Source organism: Dicentrarchus labrax, unplaced genomic scaffold (assembly GCF_905237075.1).
Source record: "Dicentrarchus labrax unplaced genomic scaffold, dlabrax2021, whole genome shotgun sequence".
NCBI lineage: Eukaryota > Metazoa > Chordata > Actinopteri > Moronidae > Dicentrarchus > Dicentrarchus labrax.
The window spans coordinates 16220599-16242302 of record NW_026136709.1 but is presented as its reverse complement, the minus strand read 5'-3'; the positions used below and the strand labels follow the sequence as shown (position 1 = coordinate 16242302).

General features: G+C 40.1%; 1 protein-coding gene across 2 annotated transcripts in view; it reads right to left on the bottom strand.

Annotated features, from left to right (window-relative positions):
* The window catches only part of malrd1 (MAM and LDL receptor class A domain containing 1), a 57779-nt gene that overhangs the window by 16173 nt on the left and 19902 nt on the right, over nt 1-21704 (bottom strand). For both annotated transcript variants that reach the window (XM_051411215.1, XM_051411216.1), the window contains exons 16-23: nt 21104-21317; nt 20744-20991; nt 18252-18540; nt 12124-12369; nt 10809-10966; nt 3349-3529; nt 910-1038; nt 628-789 (exon numbers count right to left, since the gene is read on the bottom strand). In XM_051411215.1, coding sequence (XP_051267175.1) covers nt 628-789; nt 910-1038; nt 3349-3529; nt 10809-10966; nt 12124-12369; nt 18252-18540; nt 20744-20991; nt 21104-21317 — 1627 coding nt within the window. The remainder of the gene's footprint in view (nt 1-627; nt 790-909; nt 1039-3348; nt 3530-10808; nt 10967-12123; nt 12370-18251; nt 18541-20743; nt 20992-21103; nt 21318-21704) is intronic.

Sequence of the window (21704 nt, the reverse complement as noted above, 5' to 3'; positions counted from 1 at the left end):
CCTTTTAAAAAAACTCCTTGTAGTATGTTTAATTAAAAATGTTGATAAAAAAACTTAATTCAGGTGGTATTATGTATCTCTCAAAAAGTATTTTCTGTTGCAAAATTAGGAGTATATCAACTGTCCTCCTAAGAAAAACAACAGCATCAGCAAATCCCAAGAACAATAAATGTTAACGTTTAAGTGACAAAGCTAGTCTAGTCTAGTGGCAGTATGAATTATTACTCTTGTCTACGGGGAACAAAGGAGGATGTTGGGTGGCGTTATTATAGAGCTTTAGAGTCTGGGGAGGGAGGAGGTCGGAGTGGACGAGCAACAAAACGTGGGACTTTGCCAGCGGAGACTGCAGATTTACTACTGACAGTCACTCCTGGTTTCTTTTAACCAAGACCACGTTGTGTCACTAACAATACCCAGTGTTGTTTGAGCCTGAATCTAACCGAACTGTAACCACGGTGGCATAAAATCAGAAAACGTATTTATTTTTCATCAGTGATTTGTAACAGTGTTGAAAGGCAGAAAATGCTTATATTGTTGTTCTGCAGGGCATGTAGTTTAATTTGGAGCTTGCGTTGTATATAAATGTAATGTCTAAGAGAAAGGACTGGCAGCAGAGTCGGTACTGACCAACACTGTGGTCAGTGTGAGGTCCAGTTCCTGGTGTCTCCCTCCGATGACCGATCCTCCAATCAAAGTCATCATCAGTGTCCTGAGAAAGCTTGCAGGTCTCTTCCCACTGGCTTTCATCCAAGTTGAAATTGCAAGCTCCTGGAAAGTGCTCCATGGGTTCTACGAGACAGAGACAGAGACAGAGAGAGAGATAGAAGTGTGAGAAGTCTGGGTTGAAAGTAGTTTTTTTCTGCTCCATAATAAGATGGATTCACTCCCCAATTTCTCATTTCTCCTCACCACAGTCTATCTCATCTGATTCATCAGCACAGTCGGCCTTGTTGTCACACATCAGGTGGGACTCAATGCAGTGGCCACTGCGACACACAAAGTCTGTGACTGCAGGACAACTGAGTGGCTCTACAACATCTGAAACACACAAACAGACAAACATAGGAACAGATCTGAGGGAGAAACCTTCATCATCTTCATCAGGTATTTAATCTTTTTTTAGGACTGACCCACCAGACGGGAAACTATCTCCCCTTTCTCCATTCAGATGAATCAAATCTAGCAGCAGGGAAAATGCTACAATGAAGAACTGTTTTATTAAAACACAGCCTTCCTGTTCTGTGAACCAAAGGACACGAGCGGTGGAGAAGACGGTAAACAAAAGCAGACAAAGGCCTGTCAGGGAAATCAAAGCCTCCTTCCTTTCAGCTCTGCCTTGTTTGAGACAGAACAGAGAGGAAGGAAAAGAGATCAGGTGGAGCAGAGACAGCACATATAACTACATTATGTGTGTGTGTGTTCTGTAAAAACTCAAAGGCAGAGACATTAAAAGATGAGTGAAGTGAGTACAGAGTTGAACTTCATTCCAGAGGTTCAGCTGGGTTAATAATGCCATCATAGCATAAGCTGAAAACCCATTTAGGACACATTTAAAGTTGATGGCTGTCATTTAGTTTTGGACTGACAGTTCTTGCATGGACGCCTTTCAGTCTGTTTTGAGCTCCAATTGTAGGTCAGTACTTATGTGCCTCTCTATGTAAGTGTGTTTATGTCCATCCCACATGGTGTCCAGCCTTGTGCCAGGTCACGTTTAATGTGGAACATCTGTCTCGGACATAAACATCAAACGGCGTCATCGCACAGAAAATTGAACTCTCTAAGACACACTAGCTCACTCTTTTTCTGTTCATATTCTGAGTGTGCCAGTGGTGAATAAATTTCATACCCCCAAACTATCGGTTGAAAAGATCATAAAATAATTTCACAGCATATTTATATCTCGCCTGTGAAGATTATTGGAAATACACTTTGGTAAAACAAGGACAGAGGAGAGCAAGAGAGACGTTTAATGTAATTCAATCCACATTATGTAATATGGTCTGAACTCTTTTTAATGTTCAGATACTTCAGGTAAACCACCTGAATAAGTAATCATAGCATGAAACCTTGGATTTGGATCGTTAGCGTACATTTTATTCTCGCACTTACAAAGAGTCAATTCACGGGCTCAATAATCTTCAAAGACGAGTTTAAGGATACTCTCATAACTTTTAAGCTAAAGTAAGATATGGGCTGGTATGAAAAGCTGACTGACAATAAATCAGGTAATGAGAGTCTCATGAAGCACGAACACTTTTCCAAACTATCAAAAGTTTGGTCAAAATTAAATTTGCTTTTAAATTAAAGAAGCAAGAAGTTAGATTTGCACTGCCACTCTGCACAAAGCGACCTTATTATGTGTGCAGAGGTTTTGCTGAATACCAGAGACTCTGTGATTACTTTGCCAGGTGGTGAGATTCTTGGCTTTCCACTCCAGTGCTCCATTTTGGAACAATGAAATTTCCCATCTTCTCTGCCCTCCTGCTTGCATTTTTCACACCTCAAATATCGGTACTTATAAATCACTTATTAGCTGAGTCGGTTGGATTCAGTCTCATTCTCTTGGCATTTCCTACTGGTGGCCAAAAAAATGTCGATCAAAAGATCAGACTGAATAACATTCCCTTAAAAAATAGTTTGACCTCTTGCTTTTTTGGCTAAATGAAAAGATAGATACCATATCTGTACACTAAGTATGAGGCTAAAGGCAACAGAGCGGTTAGCTTAGCTTAGCATAAAGACTGGAAACAGGGGAAAACAGCTATATGACATATTCTGTGTTAACTAGTGAGCTTTATAGCTGCTGACAGGCGGCAGGTTGGACTGTCGTATACAGCTAGCTGTTTCCAGTCTTTATGCTAAGCTAGGCTTAACGCCTGCTTTAATGCCAAAATTAACACACAGCTATGAGAGTGGTATTGATCTTCTCGTTTGGTAAATAAGCATATTTTATAAAAATTGTCCAACTATCCTTTAAAGAGAAACTTAACCCCTAATTCCTCTTTTTGAATCTGTATTTTTTTTGTAGAGGTGTTCATTGAAATAGCAGTCTATCTATGATATAAAAACTGAGCCCACACATTCTTGAAAAATTACTTTCACGTAAGTCTTGTTCACACAAGATAGTAATACATAGAAGAGATAAAAAAAAAATTTTTTTTTCAGGAATATGAGTTTGTATTTGTAAACAGACCAAGATTAGGTGAAGAGTAAGGATGTTTTTGTTTTTTGGGTATTTTTTTTGTATGTAGCATCGGTTTTAGCTTGTTTTTCATATTTTATTTAGTTCCAGCCTACAAAAAGAACTAACTCTGCTTACAAAAGTTGTGTACTGTTCATATCACCTACTTGGAGCGCAGTCTATGAACTCCAGGTCATCCAGAGCAGCACCTCCACTCACGTCCCTCGAGCGAATCCCCTCAAATATCACCTCAAAGTTCCTCAGCTTCCTCAGAGGGATCTCTGCTCGGTTCCATTTATTCCCCTGATGCCCCGTTTTGTTCCACACCTCCCGCAGATCGTTCTCTGTCTGTGGAAAAGAGCAGCGTTGACAAAAGACGATCATGTGGTGGCATTTCTGGTTTCAACGTCGTCTCTAATATCATTTCAAAGAGCTTCAAAGTGGATTCAAAGCTGCAGCAGTGATTATTGTCAGAAACATATGGGTCAAACTTTGAGTATAATTGAGTCGCGAGTCAAGATTGAAGAACTTTATGTTAAAATGAGCTCTTAGCCAGACTGCTGCTGCTGAGAAACAGTGAATACCATCTAAGCGGAGTCATTAAAGTCTCATTAGTATAACAGTGTAGTAATAAGTTCCCATGCCTTGAGACTTTATATTCAGAATGAAAGCGTGCTCTCCCTGAGTTAGGGTAATGGCTTTCCCTCATGCCACATGTGGAACACATTAAAAGATTGTGATGTGTATTCCTCTGTAAGTCCTCTCTGTCTTTTCCCATGGTACTATGCAGGCACTAAATCATGACTAATACAGCTTTGAAACAACAAATGTGACTTTGAAAGGGGGTTTTAGTGGATGTATTTGTTACGAGCCAGCATCTCAGCGGCGGTTTTTAATGTCGTGTCAAGAGCATGAATGAGACATTTACAAAGTCATATCACATCATATTAAAGATACACTGTTTTGAGTCTAAAACATGAGGAAGTAGTGCAGAGCTTTTGGTGAAGCAGAAGAAATTGTTTCTTGTAAAGTTAACTGTTCTCTATGTCCTTTATTAAATGTTAACAATATTGCAGAGGTTACTTCATAAATAGTCTCAGATTAAAATCAAGGAACATTGGATTTTACACAATTCAGACAAATCCTTTTCAAAGAAGGATAAAAGATGATCGATCCGCGTACACATTGTGACAATATCATTTCTGCAGCACCAGCTACAGTCAAAACAAAAACATAAAAAGATATGGCTGGTTTATATTTTCTGATTGTCAACAAATCTCATGAAAAGACCAAAACCAACAATTAATTGATCCTGCTAACCGGTTCCCAACAATCCCCAACAAATACACTATTTGCAGTGCTTTGCTGTTTTAGAAAATGATTAAAGGAATTCCAGTTTATATTCATTAAACATTTTTAAAGATTTACATCTTTAGTAGGAACCAGTCGGCCACAAATTGGGTACAGAAGTCGTAAAGTATTGAAAGAAGAACTAACAAGTTGTTTTTGTCTCATTATGGGATTTGTAAACAATGATATATTGCCAGTCTTATCCTTAAAGTGGAAAGCCGAAGCAAACCTGAAGGGACCCTTCCTAAGTCCCGCCCCGTTCTTTCTCTTTGCTCCAATGACAGTTGAGCAAGCCTCGGTCAACTTTCTCCTATACTGTACTTTTACCATATGTGCTTGGCTCATCTATGATCAAGACAACCAATATTTGAAGATGGTTGAAAGATAAAAGTGACAAATATATGGTTGCATCTTAACTTGCACTCCTAACTGAAGCTAATTAGCTTTCTAACAATTGATGTAGATTAGCTGGTTGTCTTTTCAACAGAGCATATCAAAGTACAGCTAAAAAGACATTTGACAGGGGTGGGGCTTAGGTAGGGTCAATTGTTGGCCAATCAAGAGGAGGTAATATGGATGGACAGGGCCTTATTGCAACTTGCATCTAAATTACATCCATTTTGCAGAAACAGAAAAACTTTCTCTACTTTGTTTCTCATTTGAGGGGAGTGAAGTGATGTGTTAAAATCCAGCTTCAGGTCGATATGGAGAAGAGCTGCCTAGTTAAACCACAGAGTGTTTAACAGAGGAAAGTATAGATTTAACAACCCGTCCTACTGAAGTTCATGAGCGTAATATTAAGACTGGTGTCACTCTGCAATAATTTATAATAGCTCCCTCAACCTCTAGTCTTTCCAAAGGTGACTGCAGGTCTATAACATCACGTCATTAATTCAGTTTTAGGGCAGCGTCACGATGAGAGTCAACCTTTGACGTCTCAAACTTTTTGGACCTTGCAGGTAACTGAACACACAGTGAGTTCTCTAATGATATATGGCACCAAACCAAACTGTACTTGAAGTTACAAGATGTGACCAGAGGCTTGACAGCAGTGAAAGAGACACTCAAAACCAGAGGACAAGCAATGTCACTACTACGCTGCAGTTTGAAAGCCTATTAAAATGCACCCTTGGGTGAGGCATGCACAGGCTGTCTCCTCTGCTTTACGCCAGTAGAGCCCTGGCTTGAAATAATCTTGTTACTGTGAGAGTGGAGCATAGATTAATAGGCAGCCTTACAGCAGGACTTATCCAGATTTATGTCATGGAGTTAAGGCTCAATCCATAAAAGCAGTCTTAGAGCGACTGACGAGTGCATGATACTGGCATATGCTGGTCTGGGTGGCATATCAGGTATTTATTCGATCAATGTGAAGGTTTGTTTCCTGAGCTCACAGTCAAGGAAAAAGCAACCACAAATTCAGTTTCCTCAAAGTGGAGAGAGGATAGATATTTGCATAATTTCATTTTATTATCCCCCCGGTGACAGTCAAGAGGCCAACAAAGAACAAAGAAAATTGTAATGACAATAAAATGCTTATTTTATTGAAATATTTGAAATCCCTTATGTCTTAACCATATATCGAATGTTCCACTAAGCTGGAATCCAATTTGTATTCATGGATTTTTCACTTTATGGAACCGCTGGCAGCTTTTTCTCTGTGTTTTTCACCTTCAATTCAGGGTACAACCACTTTTTTTTCTACTCAATCTTTGCTTAGTTAAAAACTGAGAGGATACAAGCATATTGTTTGCACAATAGAGATACTCTACAACTCCGCTTAAAATCCAGAAAACATTAAAATTATTAGCTTTGTCATGCTGTATTTTACTTAGAGCATCCTTTCTTTGACAGACTATTACATGTTTGGCTCACCCTAATGGCAGGCCACATTTGAACCCACTACACATTTTATAACTACACAATTGAGCAAATGGCAGGCTTTGTAGCTTTGTTTTCAAGTTATTCCTTTCATCATTATATCATAATGATGATTCAAAATGGATTTTGTCAGTAAGTAAGACAAAAAAACAGCCCGCTCTCACAAAATGTTATGAAATAGACATGATGTCTGAAAAGGAAAGTAACAGTCCTTTCATTAAATTGGAAAAATGCATTTCTCCAAGACGAGCACATTATAATGTTGAGCCAGGACAGAAACATAGGAAGTAGTTTGAAATTCATTTTTATGTAGATGCAGAAAAAAGGATTCATATTCAACTCAAAAAAGTACGTCAAGGTAATAGTTCAACCTTGCTGAGAGTTAGATGAGAAGATACCGCTCTCATGTCTGTAATCTGAAGCTGCTCGGTTATGGAAAGCCATTTTAGTCAATATTAAATATATACATAAAAATATATGGCTACAAATCAAATCCTAAAATGAATAAATGAGTCAATAAATGTTAATATAAATATAGAAATCTATATAGTTTTGGTTTTTATTTTTAAAAAGGACACCCAGCAGCACAGCTAACTGAGCTAAATAGCTAACAGCAGTTACTTTGGCCATAAGTAAAGCAGTATGTCCATCAGGAAACTCAATAAATCACGGAGAGTTGATGCCGGAGGTGCCAGGAGACTAAACACCTGTCTTAAACTACCTGGCCTGAACCTCCATTGCCACCTTCATTTGCATATAACAGATGGAAATAAATGTGGCATTAAAAAAAATAAATGTTTTTTTAAATGAAGACCTTTTTATTTATTCAACTTTATTGACTTATTTATTTAGATTTACACTTATTTATATAATTATTGCCCTATTTAGTTTTTTCAGGAGTTATTTCATAGGTATATTTATTTTTTTATGTTTATTTATATTTGTTTATTTATTTAATACTGACTAAAATGACATTCCATAGTCGGTGGAAACATTAACATGTTAATGCGTCGGGCACATAAACCATCAGTAAAACCACAGCTTGTCATATGTACACTTTATACACTCACTGATAGTCAGCTTTAGAGGGGATGGGAGGTGGATTTTGTTATCCTCACACAGAGACAGTTTCCAGTCTTTATGCTAACCTAACTAGCTGCTGACTTCTTTGTTAATCTCACATGACAAACACTTAAAATTATGCGTTCAGTTTCTGCTGTTATAATGGAAGCAATTTTTTTTATCTTACGCATCTCACCAATAGGTGCCTCTTACTTCCTAATCGCTGTCCGTACACTGACTTACAGGTCTGGCCACACCAACTGCCCCACAGTGTCGTTTCCAGCTGGCTACATTACCATCACGCCTTTGTACTACAAAGTTTGGTTTAATAAAGTCTGAGCTTTTGCAACCATCACATTCAGCACAAGAGTAGAGATACTCTCAAAAAGGCAGAGGCAACTTTGCTGTTTCAAGCTTTCTGTCTTATTTTAAAACAATCACCAGTTCCTGACACCTCCATCTGCTCCTGATTATAGTTTTAAAGTAAAACCGAAACAGCGTGAAACAGGAACGATGCCTCCATCTCTCTGGGAGTAACCCTCATACATTCTACACATCAGGTGGATCCCTTTGTATCACATGCAGTGTTGCGTAGCAGATGCATACATCAAATAACATCATTATCAGACTGCATGCAGACATCACACGCAGTGGTTTCTATATCGTCCGCTACACCGCCCTCCTGGTTCACCCTGAGATCCTGCCTCTGTCCATGCAGTCCACATACTGCTGAGGACGGTTATCAGCGTGATGAGTAATGACTCTTAGGAGCAGTTCACAGGGCTGGTGATATAAACAGACAGGACTGTTGAGCCCCCTTGTGAACTTCACAGAGGGAAACACTTGCCAGGTATATATAATCCCCTCCCTCTCACTCTGCATCTGTGCCCACTGATGTCTCTAGCGTCATTACCATAACTGCCTTTGTTCTTCAGTCAACCTTTAAAGATGGCTCACACTGTGTTTACACTATGATGCTCTCAGAGTGCGTTTGTAGTCTGTGCGAATGTGTGTTCGTATTTGTATTTATGTAGCCGCTTTGACTCAAGGCGACGTTGAGGCTATAAATGCTAAAATGTCGTGAATCATAGCACAAAGCAATAATCTCTAAGTGATAATGTCTTTGAACCTTGGAGGTCATGCATGCACTTAACAACATTTATGTGTCATGGGAGACTATGAAGCTCAACTGGGGTATTGGTTATCTCTCTACACACACACACCTCACACACACACACACACACACAAGACACAAATCAGACAACACACACACTTCAGTCAATATCTAAAATAATATACGACGACTGTGTTTCCACCTGACTGAGTGATTCCACCGCCGCATTTTTATGTCGAGAGCTAACCTTCTTTCAAAGGCCACACTTTACATTTTTCATCTATGTGAACAAGGTGGACATGTAAAACAGTCCACGCGCATTTATCATCTCGTGCCTCTCAGGGAGCCACATAATCAATCAAATAGCCAGTGGGCTTGACTGAAAAAGTGGGCAAATCCCATGATTTGAATTTCTAAGAGCGGTGTTATCCAGTCTGCACGAGGGTTGAATGTGCAATTAATAGCAGCGTATGGTGGTGGAGGTACATTCAGAACAGCATAAATAAATATCTACATCCACAGGCACCAGATTGAGTGTATGAGCAGTGTCTGAGAGACATGTGGGAAGACCTAAATGTATTTTAAGTTAGTGTACAGTCAGTATAAGTCTGTTGATATTCTGTTTTTGTCAACAGACCCCACGAAAAGTTTCTCAGTACCTTCCAACCCCATTGGTTCCAACTACAGACAAAAATATGTATGTCACGAATATATACTTCCATGTTTAAAAAAGGCTACGTAACTTTCTAAATCAGCTCAACACTGCAAATAGTCTATGTATTGGGGAGTATTTGCAGCAAAAGGACGGTCTACAGTACGTGGGACAGATTCAAAGTAAACACGTTCACTGTAATGTAGAAACATGTCAGCCAGTTCAACAATGTGTATAACTTTACCAAGGAAGTTGTGTTTTTGGTGCTTTTGGTGTTTTTGTTTTTTGTTTATCTGTCAGCAGGATTACGGACAAACTGGTGAAAACAGCCGCCTGTGACGGCATCCACCTGTCACTCAAAGCAGCCAGGTCCTTAATTATGCATAACTTTAACTCTTAATATAATTTAAACATCTGAGTTATATAAAAATGTCCACCCAGTACAGTTGTCATGAACGAAGAGATTAGCTACGAAAACCTTTTTTTGTAAACAGGCTGCTCATTTGGGTATTTTAATATGGGGCCCTATGGAGATTGACTCACTTCTGTAGCCAGCCTCAAGTGGCCATTCAGGGAACTGCAATTTGTTTTGCGAGTTGTCACAGAGGTTGCTGTTTGGTCTTTTCATGGACTTTGTTGACAATAAGATAAATACCATTTTTAAGTTTAAATTTTCTCTCCTAATAACAGTCACATGATGAGCTCTGTTGCCTCTACACCTTAAGCTGCTGCAGTTTCACACAGTATCACTGTCATGTTTTGCAGGTATAATGATATGCAAATTTTGCAAGGTGGGACACTACCTCTTGCTGTTTGAAGAAAAAAACAATCTGTAAAATTTACATGATAACTTGCTGGGCTGTTTTGCAAAATGCATAAAACAGTTTCTGCAGCAAGGACACATCAACAATCAGGCACGTGCTGCGCATATGTGAGTGTGTGAGAGAATTCAGCACAATCACACACCAAAGAATGAATCTACTCATTCACGACTTCTGCACGTTGACCTTGAGTCGTACCTGACACAGTCAAATGAGGTTGAGAGTACACGGACCACAAGATGGAGGCAGAGAAAATCACAGCAGAATTTCAATGGCAGAAAGCTGCAAGCAGAAATCTTAATCCCTGGAAGTCAACCATGCATACACAAACTGGATAACTCAAGAAGCCTTGAGAACTGGCAGCGCTGGTGTGTGCCCAGATGGTGGGGTGGGGTTGCTCTGGGCCGAGGGGTGACCATGACCCCCATCACTCACCTCCAACCCCGACAGACAGTACATCAAAAACACTGGCAGAGGGACTGACAGCCTCACCTCCCTTTTTATCAAATTACTGAGACCACTAGACAGCAGTGCTAATATGAGGTGATTACTGTCTACATTAATATGATTTAATATCATCAGGCTTTATTTCTGACTGGGTGTAACCATGGTAACCACACTTGATGGAAAGCTGTGGGTCCGCAGGGTTTGTTTTATAAACTATCATGAAGTGGCATCAGTTAGATTCATTATTTCTTATCATGATTGTTTGCAAACAGAGTTAACCCACTCCTGCAGATGGTTTACCTTGATCAGCAGGCGGATTGTTCCTGAGGCCTTGTGGGAAATGTAGTACCAGAAGGAGAGCTTACAGATGGCGCTCGACTCTTTCCAAACAGAGCTCCTGAGATGAGCTTTATCACCTTTGAGTCCCACTGGTGTAGCTTCCAGATAGACAAAATGACCTAAAGAGAGAAGAGAAGAAGACGTGATGGAGGAGAAGGGCAGTGAGGAGGGAGACGAGGCAAAGAGGAATTGATAACTATCTCTCTGTGGGCAGCTCTTGCAGCCAGTGACAAATAACAGCAAGGTCACAAACAGTGTGGTTGAGGAGTGAGGGCAAGGGGTCGCAGAGTGATCTCTGACACATCTTCTAATATCTCACTGCCGTTTGACACCCGGGGACCACTGTGAAAGTTTCTCAGTCTTGAGTGAAGCTCATAAAGAAAGGAGAAAACCTGAAAAGATGAAGCTGAATAGAAAACTGCATCTGTGCTGTCACAAGTCTTTCTGTCTGCAAAGATGTAGCAGTTGTTGTTTGTTTTTAATTATATCTAATATATATCAACCTCACTGTTTACTCTCACACAGCTGTATCAGATTAATTTACTGCTAATGCAAACTGAAGATTTCCTGCTGCTGCTTCACATTAAAGGTATTCAGCTGGCCAAAAAAGGGGCTTTGATTGTGATCGGTTATGAAAAATGTGTCTGTAGAAAACAAGACAGTGGTCAGTTTCTGTGTTTTTGAAGAGCTGCACATTTAGCTGCAACTTCTCAGTAAAGTAAGCGACTCTTGCTCCAACCACGTGAGTTTGTTTGGCTGCACTGTAAGCAGATACAGCAGTTGCTCTTCTGGTGTATATTCAGGACTGAATTCTTACAACTTTAAGATACTTAGAAGAAGCACCTCCGTAAGAGCTCCTGTGTGTTTATTTATTCATGTATATCACCTTTTACCATGCACATTGGATAATGGAATTACAGCCCTAAGAGCCCTGCATCAATCACCTGAAGGCTCACCTGCTGCACATTCACATACCGGGACGTAGCTCATTGATTTTGTCACTGAAGCATGAATTAAACATTGTGGAGAGCTACCACAGCATTTTGGGTTTAACAGGTGGAATTTTTGAAGTCAGCTCTGTTTCATTCACTCTGATTATACAAAACCACCCAGAAAGTGAAGATGCACTTCAATTATACAATGCTAATTTAAGTTTGAGGCTAGAACAGTGACGGACTTTCTTTTCAATGACAAACATAAAGTTACAAAACATAACAACTTTTAAATTAGTTCACAGTTTAAATGTTTATGAACTATTCAAAATATGAACACGTACCACTTTCATCCATCAACGTGTGATCGTATGGAGGCCGTATGCTTTTGATAGATCCAACCCCTAGTGTCCAGTCGAAGTTATCGGCCAGGGAGCTCTTCCAGCCACAGCGTCCGTTCTCAAAGGAGCAGGAAGTCCCACAATCCTTTTCATCAGTGCCATCGCCACAGTCATCTGTGAAGTCACAGCTCTGCCCCGGAGTGAAACACTGCCCATTGTCACAAAGCAGGAGGCCTGAAGGACAGGTGCCTGGAAATAAGACACACATAAAATATCATTCAGACTGTGGCTGTGCTCTTGTATGTGAAACAATAATAGGTGTCTGATCAAAGACAAGCTAAGTGGACATTTTCTGCGTCTGGTGGTAAGCATGGTAACATGTGTTATAACGTTTTATTGTACAGGGAGAGACCTTCATGTCGAGATTAGCATAAAGACTGAAAACGGGGTGGAACAGCTAGCCTGGCTCCATCCAAAGGTAATTTAACCTACCAGCACCTCTAAAGCTCACTAATTAAGATCTTATTTGTTTCATATTTATCAAAACCAAACATTTTAGGAAGTAACTGCTCCGCGAAAAATAGTCAATTGCAGAATATCCCCATAAAAAAACTGCAACAACTAGCTTTTACAGGTGTAAAGATATAAGGTGTTAATTAGTGAGCTTTAGAGATGCTGGTAGGTGGTTTTTGTTAGCTCCTGACAGAGCAAGGCTAGCTGCTTCCCTCTTTTTCTCAAGTCTTTATGCTAAGCTAAGCTAACCAAACGCTGGCTGCAGCTTCATATTTACAGTACAGACATGAGAGTGGTATCGATCTTCTCTACATCTCGACAGGAAAGCAAATAAGCATAGTTCCCAAAATGACAAACTATGCTTCATAGTGTAATGATAGTGTCTACTGTGTGCTTCACCAACTTTAACAGCACTACAAGAGTTAAGTATTAACTTCAGAGCATAAGAAGTCAACTCAAGAGTGGGGAGACCATCTGCATACAGCATCAGGGTCTCTTTAAGAGGCTTAAGAAGACAAAGGGGCATGGGGCTATAAGCCCAAATCAGTGTATCATAGGGTGGCGGTGCTGGAGGGGGCTGGAATCTGCTTCTTTTGGTGCCAGGAATTCCAGTGGGGTCAGTGCTTAGCTTTGGGGAGTGTTAGAGAGGGAGATGAGGCGTGATGAAGAGGGGTGGTCCCTGTAAGTAAAGGAGAGAAAGGGATATTAGTCCCTCCTAATCCTTTGTTCCTCTTCAGATGCACAGGACCAGAAGCAATGTGCCCCAACAAAGGCACATAGGAAGCCAGGAAGCCACAGCTCCCGACTGTGAAGCCAGGCTGCCTCACCACCTGATGGGGAGCATACTGGAGCTGTAGGTGGATTCATGTTAAAGAAACGTTCATGTTGGAAGCAAATAATATCTCTTTACATGTGTAGTTCTTCACCTGTTACTCTGTGAATGCAGACTTTAATTTGTCCTTATTAATTCCAGTACATATCATGTTACGTGGATATCTTTAGGGCTCTGCATTGCTGTCTGTAATGTGACCTTCACACCAGGGAGCCACTGTCCTCATCTACAGTATGTCGGTCAGTCACCCTGCGTGGCATACTGCCCCCTGGTGCAAGGATGTTGCTCCAGACCAACATTATAAAGAATTCACACTGAATTACTTCTGTAATGTGAAATCAAAGATAAAGTGAGGCAAGTTATCCAGTCACGTCAATGAAAGGTGTCATTGTATGTGATCCACTGTATTGTCTTTCCTCTGACATCTGAAGTGTTATATTTCAATTTAATTTACAAATTTTATCTGGCTTCCTCCTGTTTTCTTTTAATATTTTATAAATGAAACTGATGCTTCATTGTTGTTCTGCTGCCCTTTGCTCCCTCCCTTTCTTTGACAGTGACAGAACCAAAACCAAGTAGCTCTCACAGCATGTCTGATAAGTCAACCTCATACATCGAAAGTGCCTTTTTGATTAGACGCTGTCAAGTTCATAACAGTCAAAATGAAGATTAAACTGAATTTATGAGATTAGAGGCCACTGATGATAAGAGGGGAACAGAGAACAAGTCTACTAACATTGCATCTGTCAGTTAAAGTAATGACTTTTTGTCATTTGGACTGCATTCGATTCCTCAGGTGTACCTAATAAAGTGGCCACCTGGTGTAGATGATTGTTACCTAAATGTTCCTTGCGGCTTTCTTCAGACACGAATATGAAGGACAAAGAGAGTTTCCTGATGGATCTTTAAAACGTGTTTTGCCATTAAAGCCTTAACTAATGACCTCGTCCCAGTTCTCTTCTAATGAATGTGATTCGTTTTCACGTCATTTTAATTATTTATTAGGTAAAGTCTGAAATTGCTCAAGTAGAGAATGGCAAGGATTAAACTAGGACTCACATGCTGTATCAAAAATTATTGTTGGATATTCTGTTTTTTCCCCCCATGCAGCATACCTACACTTTAGTATCTGACAGCAAATTACATTAAAATTGTTTGCATGATTTGGGCCATAACGTCTTGTTAAATTCAAGATAAAATGCTAGGGGAGCGTGCCGTGTGTTTCACCTCTCCATCATGTAATGTGATAGTATTATAGAATGAAGCAGTGGAAGAAAATGTCCCTGAGGGGCTTTAGTATATAATTACAGCTCAGGCTGTCTTTGGTCTCATCAGCGTACGTCTTCTGCAGCCTGCAGCAGCAAAGGCTCTCCCCTCTGGCTCTTTAAATAGTGGAATGAACTTCACTTTCAGGGCAGCTGTTTTGCTCCCTGTCTTAACCTTCAAGATATACTACCTATCCCTCTATTCTCCAGACCCACATCCCTTTCTATTTCCATCCCACTTTATTTGCTCTGCTTTTACTTGTTCTGAAAATCATTCTGTCATGTTTTGAAGAAGAAAAAATAAAACACTTCTTCTGCCCTTTCTCCCTTGCAATATTTTTTTCTTTCTGGTATTTCTCAACCCAGTAGTTCAATACACTGGAATCCTTTTGACAGATTCTGCCAGCTCCTTTGTTTAAGCATGCTATACAGTATAGGCACTGTATAAAAGCTTGTTTCACTGTTGGACTCATTTTGAACCTGGATAAGATTGTAGCTATATTCATAAACATAATTTGCATCAGAAGTAAGGTACATGCACATATTCATTTACTGAACTATGTCTGCATTTAAATTTAAGAGTCACTTCACCCAAATGACAGACGAAACCATATTTTCTCACTTTTTGATTTGGTTATGTTATGGAAATCTATTTGAAATGTTTGCCCCCACTTCAACACAATGGAGGGGAATCATATTTTGGTTGCAGAAGACAGAGTCCCTGTTGTTCTGGATTATCCACAGAATAAACTGTCAACAGCATTCAGAGGGACTATTTCTTCAGTAGAAAGCCGCTCCACACTGATCACAGTGAGTGCTGTGGATAATCCAGAGTAAACACAGTTTCTGTAAAGACACATTGATGCTGAATTGTTTTAATGTTTCTTTTTTACAGCGTCACAAATGACATTGCATTCACTGTGTTGGGGTTTGGGCAGAAATCTCAAATGCTGACATCTAAAAACTTAGTCAAATAAAGCCAAAACTATCTGTAGATACCACTAAAGGCACATGGGACAAAGCATTTTTTTGTAATAAGCATGGACAACTTTCAGCAACCACCAATGTCAACATGCTGCTCAAGACAGATATATCTATTCGAGCATCCTTTTAAAACACCAGAGTTTTGATGAAGGCATTAAGCAGAGCAGGAGAGTGAGATGATAAACTGCCAGTGAGCTAAATGTAACAGCATTAACATGGAAGCATCATTACTGCTCACTGATTACACTACTTCAGAGCTCTGTGACTGATTAATACGCCGACTATGTGTGAGCTATTCACTGGAAGCCCTAATAATGACGAATGCAGAGAGACAGCGAGACAGTGAAACAAGTGAGAGAAAGACACAGCTGTAAGGGAAATCTTCACTACACATCACACTTATCAGCTACTGAAGAGAAGCCTTCTCCAGCTCATGTCAAAATGACAAGGAGACACTTTCAGGGGCCACACAGCCTCACAGTTTGTGAGCACAGACAATCCAGAAACTCTCTCTTCTCCCCAGCATCCAATACAAGAGAAAGGCAATAAATTTAATAGGCCAATTATAGCCGCAGTAACAACGGCAATAAATCAGCTCTTATTGTTTTCTCTCGCCTCTTCTAGGGTTCCCTCATAAAGAAGGTAGGGGATGCAGAGGGACATCTAATAGATGAATGGTTCCCAACTATGAGATACAGACAGTAATGGGGCTTTACTCAGGGCTTAGACCAGGGGTTCCAACTGCCGGCTTGGGGGCCATTTGCGGCCCTCCATCCCCTTCCCTCCCTCCTCCTCTTGATATAAAAATGTAATATCATTAAGTAATGGAAACATTTTCCACATATTGCACTTTCTTATCGTGCTTAAACGTGGTAAAGTGGCCCTCCTATAAAATGACAATACCAGCAGTGGCTCTGAGCTGTTTTGAGTTTGGGACCCTGGGCTTAGACGGACAGTGACAAACAGAATGTTTAATGTTCAGTGCTGAAAATATTCATAATTTTTGCTTCATGTCACAAGGAAACTGCATTTTTATTGTGCCTTTTATCCATATTTCAACATTATTCTGGTTGAAAAAGGATGTTATTGAGGGGCTCAGATGTGAAACATAGAATTTGATTCAGTCTTTTGCTCAATTTTATATATTAATAAAAGCATGTACCCTCATAGAAATTGAGGGTTTGTGAGGGTTTAACACACATGAGTGCAAGAGTGTTGCTGCATGTTTGCGCCGAGATATCCGACACAAGTGACAAATGTCTTCAATTTCCAGGAGATCTGACACTACATAAATATTACATCATTTTCTAAAACTGCAGATTTTCACCCTCCAAATAAAGTTTCTACTATCCCAGCAGCCAATAATTCTCTCATTGCTCATATCAGCACATTATTACGGTGAAAGTCATCAAGATTAAAATTATCTACATTTTAGTAATGTTATATCTTCCATAAATCAGGGAAGTAATCAAATCTGGCACTTTGAGCATCATAGGCATGTTCTTCTCACACTGTGAGTCATTTTAAAATATGCTCGTATAAGAAAACAGCCCTAAAGTGATACAGTTATTTACTAAAAGTAGCAAGAAGACTGCAGTCCCGGCACTCTCCTTGTCACAATGGAATTAAAAAGCCACTATTAACAGGCCAGTGCTTTCAGGAACAATAAAAAAAACAATATGTTCCAGCTACTCCCTGGTCTTCATTGAGGCTCCAGTCTCTGGCAGGAATTTACTGGTTGTTTATTACAGCTCCAGTACAAATGAGGCAGGCTTTTTACGGTCATTTTTGTTTTGCAAGGACAGTGCCTCGTTGAACTTTAAAAACAAGAACAGATCTAAAGCTCTGTGAGACTGTACTTTGGTGTGTTGAGCTAACTGCTAACATCCTGATTTTTTTTTACCTTGATAACTGTCGTAGTTTAGGGTGTTAGTGTGCGAACATTTGATGATTAGCACTGAGGGCAAAGTCTTGTTTTGGCCATGATATTTGACCTGATGATGGCACAAGATCAAGTTAAAAGATCTATGAAGTTATTACAAATCAACATGAATGGCTGATTCAACCTCGATGCTAATCCATCTGATATTTGTTAAACATTTAACAAAAAATGTAAACCCCATGGTGCCGTTTATGGTGAAGTGATTTGGCATTGTCCTCTGGGAACCATGAAGGTCTAACTTCAGAGTAAAGCATTTAATAGTTGTTGAGGTACTAACTGGACTGAACGTAACATTATGTTCCCCTAGGATGGAAGAAACACTTTGAAAGGCAATTCAAAGGGAGAGGAGGATTATAGTAAATCAAATTTAGATAGAACGTGATGGACGTGAGTCCTGATAATAATACAAAAGAGATTAGTCCCTGGAAAAAAACAACAAGAAAAATTGAAATAGCAGTTCTTCACATTGTTTTTTGAGTCCAAGGGGGGGTCGGGTAGGAGGTGGGATTCAGTGAGGGGGAACACAGTTGGAGCTGAGAAAAAAAACCTACATGAGTAGCATCTGAAAAACAAGAGAGAAGAGAAGAGTGTATACCTGCAGGAGGTGGAGGAGTGTTGTCCTCTACTGCAGCTGAGGAGGCGAGCAGACACCCAGGAGAGAAAGTGATGTCATCCAGGCAGATGTCACCCTTTGGACTTCGGCCGACCTTGCCCTCAAACATGACCTGAAAGTCCCCGGTGGAGCTCAGCGGGATCTCTTTCATCTGCCAGTAGTTGCCCTGATCTCCCGTCAGGTTCAGAAGGAGATGAAGACGTCCTTCGCTTTTCCCGAACACACTGAGGGTCCCGATGCCGTCTCCAGACATGTGGAGATAAAAACGCATCTGGACCAAGGACAGAAAATGAAACATATGACTAAACAAGCCACTGACATTGCCATAGTGTATATATTTTAGCCTTTACTAGTAGTCATCATTATTCCTAAAACTTCTGTTGTATACTGTACTATACATATTTATAATCTCTTATTTTCTTATTTCTATATATTGTTATATCCTTTAATATAATGTACATATTTTTCACACTCTCAATTTTTTATATATTGTTATTTAATGCACATATTTTAACTTTCTTACTATTTCTATTACTTGTCTTTCTTGCTTAGCAACTTGAGCAACTGTAACGCAACCTATTTCCCCCCGAGGATCAATAAAATACTTGATATTGATTCTGATTCTGGAAATGCTGGCAAATTCTGAGTAACATGCATATTACATAGGATTGATTGATAGTTCTTTGGTCTCCTTTGGCACACTGACACCGCTTTCTTTTCCATTATGTTTCTTCTCTTTTATCTTTCTCCTGAATAACCATTACTCCTCGGAGCAGAATATGGAAAGAAACCAAAAGTATAGGCATACAAAGGTAATTCAATTTTAATCTTGTCACAAGATCAATGCACTTTTTCCTTTCAGTCCTTTTCTTTATTAAAGCTCGGAGAGAAATTTGTGTCACTCCATCACACAGCACTGAGGCAGTGATAGATTTTATAGGTTTTCTCTCCAAATTGAGGAGTGTTCATGAGCTGCAGCAGCACAACAACACCCTCAATCTCAGGAGAGACTGGCTGTCCTTCTCTCCTTCTCACTCCCCCCCTCATGCACAGCCATCCCTTCAGTTTAATTGGTGCCTTTTTGCTGACTGTGTGATTGATTGGCAGGTCAGGAGAGGGACAAGACAGACACGGTGTGCAGAGCAAACTGCACAGTCAATCAAGACATTGTTCCCGGTAGAGCGTCGGGCTGACAGCTAAGAGTGCACTAGCACATACACTCAGTTTCTAATTGCTTGTTTTGCACACAACACATTTTCATCTGTACATGTTTTTAACATTTATTCCAAAAAGCTAAAAAAAAAGCTTTTGAGAGATACACATATTTATTTTCTTGCCAAGAGTTAAATGAGAGGATTGACACCACTCTCATGTTGAAATGGGAAGTTACAGCCAGGAGATGGTTAGCTTAGCTTAGCATAAATACTGGAAAAGGGTTAAACATATGTATTGTTCATCTTTGTACAGATTAATGATACAAGATATAACATGTTAATAAGAGGTTACTTGGCTGTAGCTTCATATTCATATTAATGGGAGTGTAACTCTTGGCAAAAAAGCAAAAAAAAGTTTCCCAAAAAGCCAAACTAAAACTTTTACTGTGAATATATCAAATAGTGTTGAATTTTATTTATTTATTTAGGTCCAGTGTGTTGTGTGTGTAGTTGCAGATAACAACGCCCTCGCCTCACTTTCCCATTCCAAGCATGTAAGAGAACAACTCACAAAAATCGTAAAAGGCCCCATCTATACATCAGTGTTTGGTTTGTCTGCTCTTGGCTGCTGTGGGAACATGGCGGTTCAACATGGAGGACTCCGTAGAAGAAGAATGAAACATACCAATGAATATTTTATTCCATTTCTCACAATAGATCTTCCTGAATGTTACTCACTGGACCTTAAAGGAAGCATTTATCTCTGTTTATTATTTCCTAACTGAAAATTATAGATTATATCACGGTTTCTGCTGCCTCTTTAGTTATTCGAGCACTAAATACCACTATAACTATAAATATACAATGTGATATATACATTAAACATTATGTAGTTAATATATGTCTAGAGACTAATATAAATACGTTGTTTTTTGTCCCTTTCAGATTAGATTTTCAGAATACATCTCAGCATTCAGGGCAGGGAATCCACAGGAGTGATAACGTTTTACTACATTTTATAGAATGTCTTTAACTTATTCCATCTATTCTGAGTGCTATAGTTTTAGCAATTCAGTTTTAATAGGTAGTATTTGTTTATTTTAGGCCATATATTTTATGCAGAACCTGTAAATGTTTCTTCCCAAAGGAGCATCAGTGCAAATATAAATGGTCAAAATACTGATCTTGTTCTTCAAGAAGTTATATTTCAAATTATGATATCATACTAACTTGTTTGTTTCCAGTCCTTTTAGTGTAGCCTTGTTAGTCAAATAGCTGCTTACTGACCCCGCGCCCTCTGCACTTTGACCCCCACCTCACCTTGCACTGTGAGCTCCTGCGGCTTAGTAAGGGTCCTGATATGCAGGCGGTGTCTCCAGCTGCCTGGGGGAAGGTGCTCTCCAGGTAGAGGTAGTGCCCAGAGGGGTCTCTCAGGGTATGGTCCGTCGATGGCCCGGTGCCAACTGTCGGAGTGCTGCCTGCTTTGATCAGCCAATCAAAGTTATCCTCTCGGCTCTGGCGCCAGGAACAGAGGTCGAACTCAAAACTGCAGCGTCCGCTAAAGCCCTCTGAAAGACAGCAATAAAAAAATAAAAAAAATAAATCCATTCAGGCTGTCCAATTATCTGTAAATTAATCTTTTGCAGGGTGTCATCGGTCAGACATTAGAGGAGGCCTCACTGCAGATGTAGTGGTCCTCGTCAGAGTTGTCCCCGCAGTGGTTGATGAAGTCACACAGGTTGTCCTGAGGGATGCAGTGGCCATTAGCGCAGGCGTACTGCTCAGGTGTACACGGCTGGTCTGACGGAAGAGGAGGGGAGCAGTGCAGGAAGCTGACATCATCGATCACCACATCGCCCATGTAGCTGATCCCTCGCTTCGCCCTGAACACCACCTGAGAAAGGACAACGAACTTAAGATGATCAACTCTTGGCCCTGTCTGTCTAATCACACCAGGGTTGACACTTGATATCATCAAACAAGGCAACAAAACCAAAGAGGCAACAACTGCTGGTCTACTGAGTGATGTAATTCTGCGTCTTGGGGCAGTCAGTTGATGAAGAGCTCAGAGACGAGGGGAAAAGGGCACACTTGGACTCTGGAAAAGGGGCCCTTCAGCTGCTGATTGTACCATGAATGCAGATCTGAATCTGTCTGGTCTGACAAAGGTTAATGAAAATGGGCAAAGGCCATGGTATTTGGTCAAACAGCTTCTGTGCAATCATGCCACCAGGGCTGACACAGTTCCTCTGTCTGTGTGTGTGTGTGTGGTCATACTGCC